The sequence below is a fragment of the Eriocheir sinensis genome, chromosome 50 (genome assembly GCF_024679095.1).
Source record: "Eriocheir sinensis breed Jianghai 21 chromosome 50, ASM2467909v1, whole genome shotgun sequence".
In the NCBI taxonomy this organism is placed as follows: Eukaryota; Metazoa; Arthropoda; class Malacostraca; order Decapoda; family Varunidae; genus Eriocheir; species Eriocheir sinensis.
Window position 1 is genome coordinate 6,648,666 of NC_066558.1, and position 8,147 is coordinate 6,656,812.

Below are 8,147 nucleotides of genomic sequence, written 5' to 3' on the forward strand. Positions count from 1 at the left end.
TGGCCAACACACTCGCTTGCGGCAAAGAAAAACAAATGTGCAGAAGTGGCAAGTTTGATGGAAGGTTTTGGTTTGTCCAGCTATGCATCCCAAGATATGTACCCCTCCTGCTCACACTACTGGCCAACACACTCGCTCCTGGCAAAGAAAAACAAGTTTGCTAAAGTGGAAAGTGCAAGGGAAGGGTTGGGTCATTCTGTGCCACCCTTGCTCACACTACTAGCCAACACACTCGCTTGCGGCAGAGAAAACCAAGTGTGGCGAAGAGTGTAGCAACATCTGTGCCACCCTTGCTCACACTACTGGCCACCACACTCGCTCCTGGCAAAGAAAGTGTGCCAAAGTGGAAAGTGCGAGGGGAAGGTTTGGGAGTGAGGCAATCAGTGACATTTTTTTTTTTTTACAGTATTGGAAACTGCTTGTAAGGGAAAATAGGGACATTGAACAAAGAAGAGAAAGAAAAAGAAAGGAAACAGCTGATAAGGGAGATGAGCATTGTCATAAGGGAAAAATGAACATAAAACAAAAAAGAAGAAAAGGAAGAAAGGGAACAGCTCAAAGGCAATAAACTAAAAAAACTAAAAAGCCTGATAAGATAGCCAGTATTAATATTTGTAACCTGCAGACCCAGCCAGTCCTCTTCAGATAAAAACTTGTCATTTGTCCTTGTGTGGTGATGTACAAGAACACACTGTAGCCTTTACCAGCGGGGACATCTCAGGGCAGTGGTTAGCATTCTTGACTATGAATCTGCAGCTCTGGGTTCAAATTTTGCCCTGGGGAGTCAGCGTGCAGCCCACTCAGCTGTTCACCCTTCCTTTCAGGCTGATCGATGAATGGGTACCTGGGGAAACCTGGGGAAGGTAAACTGTGGTAACATGGATGTCTCACTGGCCCTGTGTGAGGTTAACCCCTCGACTGCGAATTGCCTACAAGAAGACATCACCAAGCTACAAGAATGGATCAAAATGTGGCTGCTACAATTCAATGAAGAAAATTGTAAAGTCCTGCACCTTGGGAGGGGATATCCAGCATTCCAATACCACATGGGAAACACTCCTCTATCCACCACAGAGGCAGAGAAAGACCTGGGAGTGTATGTTACCAGGCTACCAGTGAAGGGATATTCAGCACACCAATACCACATGGGAAACACTCCACTATCCACCTCAGAGGCAGAGAAAGACCTGGGAGTGTATGGTACCAGGCTACCAGTGAAGGGATATCCAGCATTCCAATACCACATGGGAAACACTCCACTATCCACCACAGAGGCAGAGAAAGAGCTGGGAGTGTGTTACTTAGCTACCAGTGAAGGGATATCCAGCATTCCAATACCACATGGGAAACACTCCACTATCCATCACAGAGGCAGAGAAAGACCTGGGAGTGTATGTTACCAAGCTACCAGTGAAGGGATATCCAGCATTCCAATACCACATGGGAAACACTCCACTATCCACCACAGAGGCAGAGAAAGACCTGGGAGTGTATGGCACCAGGCTACCAGTGAAGGGATATCCAGCATTCCAATACCACATGGGAAACACTCCACTATCCATCACAGAGGCAGAGAAAGACCTGGGAGTGTATGTTACCAAGCTACCAGTGAAGGGATATCCAGCAATCCAATACCACATGGGAAACACTCCACTATCCACCACAGAGGCAGAGAAAGACCTGGGAGTGTGTGTTACTAAGCTACCAGTGAAGGGATATCCAGCATACCACTACCACATGGGAAACACTCCTCTATCCACGACAGAGGCAGAGAAAGACCTGGGAGTGTATGTTACCAGGGTACCAGTGAAGGGATATCCAGCACACCAATACCACATGGGAAACACTCCACTATCCACCACAGAGGCAGAGAAAGACCTGGGAGTGTATGTTACCAGGCTACCAGTGAAGGGATATCCAGCATACCAATACCACATGGGAAACACTCTACTATCCACCACAGAGGCAGAGAAAGACCTGGGAGTGTGTTACCAGGCTACCAGTGAAGGGATATCCAGCATACTAATACCACATGGGAAACACTCCACTATCCACCACAGAGGCAGAGAAAGACCTGGGAGTGTATGTTACCAGGCTACCAGTGAAGGGATATCCAGCATACCAATACCACATGGGAAACACTACTATCCACCACAGAGGCAGAGAAGGACCTGGGAGTGTATGTTACCAGGCTACCAGTGAAGGGATATCCAGCATACCAATACCACATGGGAAACACTCCACTATCCACCACAGAGGCAGAGAAAGACCTGGGAGTGTATGTTACCAGGCTACCAGTGAAGGGATATGCAGCATACCAGTACCACATGGGAAACACTCTACTATCCACCACAGAGGCAGAGAAAGACCTGGGAGTGTATGTTACCAGGCTACCAGTGAAGGGATATCCAGCATACCAATACCACATTGGAAACACTCTACTATCCACCACAGAGGCAGAGAAAGACCTGGGAGTGTATGTTACCAGGCTACCAGTGAAGGGATATCCAGCATACCAATACCACAATTGGAAACACTCCACTATCCACCACAGAGGCAGAGAAAGACCTGGGAGTGTATGTTACCAGGCTACCAGTGAAGGGATATCCAGCGTACCAATACCACATGGGAAACACTCCACTATCCACCACAGAGGCAGAGAAAGACCTGGGAGTGTATGTTACCAGGCTACCAGTGAAGGACAAATCCATGCCAATCACAGCGGACGGGTTAAGGGTTCTCTCACCGCAGGCTCAGAGGCCCAACAGAGCGGAGATGAGCACCACCGCCACATGCAGCTATAGTGTATGTTCCCAACTTTTCCTTACTTTACAGAGTTTGCTTTTGATGTGAAAGCTAGAGCTGCGAGTCTTGGGCGGCGTGGTGCACCTTTAGGCCACAATTGTCGCAGGCTCTGTGGTGGTCTATCAGGTTAGAGCGTCAACCCGTGGAGGCCATGGAACTCATTATTATCAGGATGTGCACATGAATTTTTGTGTGGATGTGAAGTAAGAGAAAAGGAAGAAGAAGACGAAGGCCAATACCTCAAAATCGTTGGACTCTGACACTTTCTCCCATTATGTACCTCTGTAAATATTTGGGGACTGTAATGGGTTATACAAAACTAGGAAAAGGAGATTTTTTAGCTACTTTTCTAATGGATATTTATTTTTGTATTAACATTACTTTCTAAAGCTAAAAGACAAAAAAAATCCTCTAAATTTGAAGAGAAATTAAAAGTCTGGTTTGATTTTTTGTTAAATGAATTACATTTGAGATTTTTAATTATTGATATGAAAATGACTAAAATGTGTTTTTTTAACTTGATTTTCTAAATAATAAACAATTTTAGCTCCAAAGAGCTGACCTTGTCTATGATTTCATTACAATTGTATAGGTATGTATCATATTGTTAAATTATAGTGACCAAAAATAAAAGACTGCCTTGAGCTTTACAGTAAAGATGACTTTGATATAAATCCTTTATGGCTTAAGCAAACTCAGCAATGTTACAATTACCAAACTAATATTCAATGTCCAGCCAAGAGTAATTGATCCACGGTGTCTTCATGCAGGCATGAGCAAGGAGACTAGGCTCCTTGGGCATGATCAAGGATTCTATATAGAGTCTTCTCCAGACTCCTTGGGCGTGACCGAGGATTTTAGAGTCTTCTCCAGACTCCTTGGGCGTGAGCGAGGATTTTAGAGTCTTCTCCAGCAGACTCCTTGGGCGTGATCGAGGATTTTATAGTCTTCTCCAGCAGACTCCTTGGGCGTGAGCGAGGATTTTAGAGTCTTCTCCAGCAGACTCCTTGGGCGTGAGCGAGGATTTTAGAGTCTTCTCCAGCAGACTCCTTGGGCGTGATCGAGGATTTTAGAGTCTTCTCCAGCAGACTCCTTGGGCGTGATCGAGGATTTTATAGTCTTCTCCAGCAGACTCCTTGGGCGTGATCGAAGATTTTAGAGTCTTCTCCAGCAGACTCCTTGGGCGTGATCGAAGATTTTAGAGTCTTCTCCAGCAGACTCCTTGGGCGTGATCGAAGATTTTAGAGTCTTCTCCAGCAGACTCCTTGGGCGTGATCGAAGATTTTAGAGTCTTCTCCAGCAGACTCCTTGGGCGTGATCGAAGATTTTAGAGTCTTCTCCAGACCTTGCGCGTGATCGAAGAATTTAGAGTCTTCTCCAGCAGACTCCTTGGGCGTGATCGAAGATTTTAGAGTCTTCTCCAGCAGACTCCTTGGGCGTGATCGAGGATTTTAGAGTCTTCTCCAGCAGACTCCTTGGGCGTGATCGAAGATTTTAGAGTCTTCTCCAGCAGACTCCTTGGACGTGATCGAGGATTTTAGAGTCTTCTCCAGCAGACTCCTTGGACGTGATCAAGGATTTTAGAGTCTTCTCCAGCAGACTCCTTGGACGTGATCAAGGATTTTAGAGTCTTCTCCAGCAGACTCCTTGGACGTGATCAAGGATTTTAGAGTCTTCTCCAGCAGACTCCTTGGACGTGATAGAGGATTTTAGAGTCTTCTCCAGCAGACTCCTTGGGCGTGATCGAGGATTTTAGAGTCTTCTCCAGCAGACTCCTTGGGCGTGATCGAAGATTTTAGAGTCTTCTCCAGCAGACTCCTTGGACGTGATTGAGGATTTTAGAGTCTTCTCCAGCAGACTCCTTGGGCGTGATCGAGGATTTTAGAGTCTTCTCCAGCAGACTCCTTTGTTCGTGATCAAGGATTTAAGAGTCTTCTCCAGACTCCTTGAAGACTGAAGATGCCTCCGTGGTCTAGTGGTCAGCGTGCCTGGGTTCTACTCCGCTGGCCCGGGATCGAATCCTGGCCCGGGCAGTTGGCGTGCAGCTCACCCAGCTGTTCATCATCCCTCTCGGGCTGGTCGATAAATGGGTACCTGGGGAAGGTAAACTGTGGTAACCCGGACATCACACTGGCCCTGTGTCCCGGGGTAATGGGCTCCCTCCCACCACAGGCTCAAGGGCCAAAGTTATGGAGATGAGCACCGAGGCCACGTGCTGCTACAGCATATGCCCCCAACTTTACCTTTACCCAAGAATTATAGACTACAAGGATAGCTCACTGAAACGTCATCGATGACGTCATGACTGCGTAATGGTCATCTGGTTCGCTCTCTCCATATAAAATGTATTAGAAAACCATTACATATTAATCTTGTCACTCATTCATAGTCAGATTTTGCGCTCTGTCATCAATATCGTTATAGATAATATAGAAGTTGGTATAGTCTTTGTGTATTCCTACATATACATTGAGCCCTTTATACATTATTTATATTAACCATTGGATATAATTTTCCTGATCCAACAGTAATACTTCAATTAATATATATCTATGTTAGCTATTTTGATGACAGGATTAGTTACCCCTGCAAAGTTGTAGAAAATGAATGTTAATGAAACTTGAGAAAACGTAAGCATCGATATATGGTAGACAGCAATATTTCTCAGTACCTTTTTCTAACATATTTATCAAATAATTATATTACTGTATACTATTTGCCAACTCAACAGCTGCCTAATTTAATTACATATCCTTAGCAATCAAAAAAGCGCAAAATCTGACTATGAATGAGTGACAAGATTAATAAGTAATGGTTTTCTAATACATTTTATATGGAGAGAGTGAACCAGATTGTATACGCGGTGCATTGTGGGTAAAACAAATGCTTAGGCTTCCTTATTATATAGGTTGAGCCACTGTAACACCCATATACAGCACAAATCACCATTTTCACTGAGCACGCTGCGGTGAGAACACAGTGAAGTGAACCAGTTTCCCGCCCAGCACCATTTGTGTACATGTGTGACATCATCCGCGGTGCATTGTGGGTAAAACAAATGCTTAGTGAGCTATCCTTATAGTATATAATCCTTGCCTTTACCTATAGTGACACGATTAGCCTGATGGATGAGCCTCCCATAACTCCCTCTGCCGGTGGGACGTACCTCTTTGGCCGACTGGTAAAGGAGTGGCTCTTCCATTACGTACGCTGGTCGCGGGTTCGATCCCCGGCGCCAGGAAACCTTTCCTTGTCGGGATTAATTTCTCTGTGTGTTTCGTTACCCGCAGTGGGGCAAAACTTAAGAATAACCACTCCAAACCAATATTCGTAGTAATTTAGCACGTGAAAGAATTATTATTATAATGCATTTTCGTATACGTTTTACCTTGGGGAGGGGCCAGGGGGGCAAGCCTCTTTAATTATAGAGTTAGGTGGCTTGGATTTTCAAAGTCCATTGTTATTGTTTCACAACCGCCTCTATACACAGACTGAGCCTCATACCTGCCTTGCAGTGCACCCTACAAACTATATTCCTAAGTCAGTGCGCGTAGGTCGTAAAGTTCGGTTGGAGTAGTTTAAATATATTTGACATGTGGCGTGGCCCGTCAAAACTTACGCGCCGCGGGACGGATTGGGAGGGCGGCGGTGGGGGGGGGTGGTCCAGAGGGGGGGCTGCGCCCCCCCTCTGGTTAGAATGGGGGGACGAGGGGGGCGGAGCCCCCCCGTTAGCAGGTCGTAAAGTTCGGTTGGAGTAGTTTAAACATATTTGACATGCGGAGTGGCCCGTCAAAATTTACGCGCCGCGGAACGGATTGGGAGGGCGGCGGTGGGGGGAGGGGGGGGGGCAGTATGCCCACCATCTGATAACACGCCTGACACTCGTCAACAGATTGAATGCCAGGTCATATTGGAATAGACTACAAGAGTATGCGTTAGGGACTTTCCTTACTTTCGAGACTAGTGAATTTTTCCTGACTTAGGGATTTTTCTAGGGAAATTTTGGAAGGCCATTTTTCAGTGATATGGGTTCCCCCTCCCCCCCCCAATACCCCGGTTCCCCACAGGTCCCCAGGCTTGTCTTGGGGGGGTAAGGGGGGGCTGGGGTGGTGGCGGGGGTGAAGTGGTAATTCTTCAGATTTACCCGCAGTGGCTGTGTGGGAGTATTGTAAAAGAGAAAATTCTGGCATTTCACTGGCGGCAAGGCGGTGGCATCCTCTCCTGTGATTCTGCTGTGTCTCCCCGAAGGGGTAACAGGTAGAATGATGGCCCATGCTCTCCGAACTTCATAGAAAATGACATCTCAACACACAGAAATTAATCTAAATAGAAATGGGGAGCCGTGTAGTGACATGACTAGCCTGATGGGTGAGCCTCCCATAATTCCATCTGCCAGGGGGCTTACTGGGGTACACTGATGCCAGATTATCGTACTTAGAGACTCGTATTTACCTGTTTTTGAGCCATAGCTATTGCCGAAAAACACCAATAATTAACCATTTTAATGATAACTATATATGAAAGCAATTATTGGGGTCGAGGAGGTAGTTTTTGGGTCGGAAACCGGCAAACATAGGAGGCTGAGTACGACAATCTGGCAACGTTGCCCAGGTACCTCTTTGGCCGACTGGTAAAGGGGTGCGTGGCTCTCCCGTTACGCTGGTCGCGGGTTCGTGTTTCGTCGGGTTGGAGCATAGTAATGAGAAAAATCCTGGCATTTCATACCTACCTCCAGACTCATTAGGCTTGATCCCAGCTGCGCAGGCACTGATCGAGTGCCAAAGCTTATGCTTGATTCTATTTACCAATTCTAGCTGTATCCAGATGACTTACGGATGTGGTAATAGCCTTGTTCTTGTGCTATATGATTATGGAGGAGAGGAAATGTGTTTTAGTTTGGCATTCCCGTACATTTGGCAGCGTCTATCACCGCGCACGTGCGTGCATGTGTGTGTGTGTGTGTGTAACTGTGTGTGTCAGAAGGGGTGTGTGCGTTGTCGAGCAAACATTCACTGGAAGATAGCTCACATTCACCTGCAAGCTCACTCTTCAGGTAACACACACAGGTAAGAGACGACCACCTTCACTTCCTGCCTCAGCATCACACTGTCACGGGATAAATCAGCATCTCTTCATCTCTTTCCTGTTTTCCTGTTCGCATGGTTGGTATGTATACGCAGCTGACAGCAGTTTATTTCCCGTCTGAGGGATGCTTACAAGTGCCTAAGTCTTTGTTTGTTTATGGGTAAGGTGGAAATGCATTAAACATGAGAAGGGAATGCAAGAAGAGGAGATGTGTGCTCCTGAGCGTACAGAATTATTCTTATATTCGTGCTCTTCCC

General features: G+C 46.3%; 1 protein-coding gene across 11 annotated transcripts; it reads right to left on the reverse strand.

Annotated features, from left to right (window-relative positions):
• Positions 1 to 64: 64 nt before the first annotated feature.
• Positions 65 to 3,746, reverse strand: LOC126982341 (uncharacterized). 11 transcript variants are annotated; one of them, XM_050834359.1, is made up of 6 exons: positions 2,569 to 3,696; positions 2,172 to 2,270; positions 1,780 to 1,977; positions 1,582 to 1,680; positions 1,384 to 1,482; positions 65 to 1,187 (listed from the first exon to the last, which is right to left on the reverse strand). In XM_050834359.1, the coding sequence occupies exons 1-6, from the start codon at positions 2,709 to 2,711 to the stop codon at positions 821 to 823; spliced, it is 1,005 nt and encodes a 334-aa protein (XP_050690316.1). In that variant the 5' UTR covers positions 2,712 to 3,696; the 3' UTR covers positions 65 to 820. The 11 variants fall into 11 exon arrangements, 7 of the variants coding, with proteins under 7 accessions (XP_050690316.1, XP_050690314.1, XP_050690318.1 ...); XM_050834357.1 differs by adding an exon at positions 1,188 to 1,286 and having other exon boundaries at positions 65 to 1,088; positions 1,384 to 1,680; XR_007735111.1 differs by lacking the exon at positions 1,582 to 1,680 and having other exon boundaries at positions 65 to 1,088; positions 1,681 to 1,977; positions 2,569 to 3,745.
• Positions 3,747 to 8,147: the final 4,401 nt, after the last annotated feature.

What these genes read in the sequence shown, in the direction of transcription:
- LOC126982341 (XM_050834354.1), bottom strand. Translation starts at nt 2,711, where the DNA reads ATGGATTTGTCCTTCACTGGTAGCCTGGTAACATACACTCCCAGGTCT. An exon ending in CTGGTAACATACACTCCCAG is followed by an intron (nt 2,271 to 2,568) that starts GTCTTTCTCTGC and finishes ATACACTCCCAG; the next exon opens with GTCTTTCTCTGCCTCTGTGG. An exon ending in CTGGTAACATACACTCCCAG is followed by an intron (nt 1,978 to 2,171) that starts GTCCTTCTCTGC and finishes ACACACTCCCAG; the next exon opens with GTCTTTCTCTGCCTCTGTGG.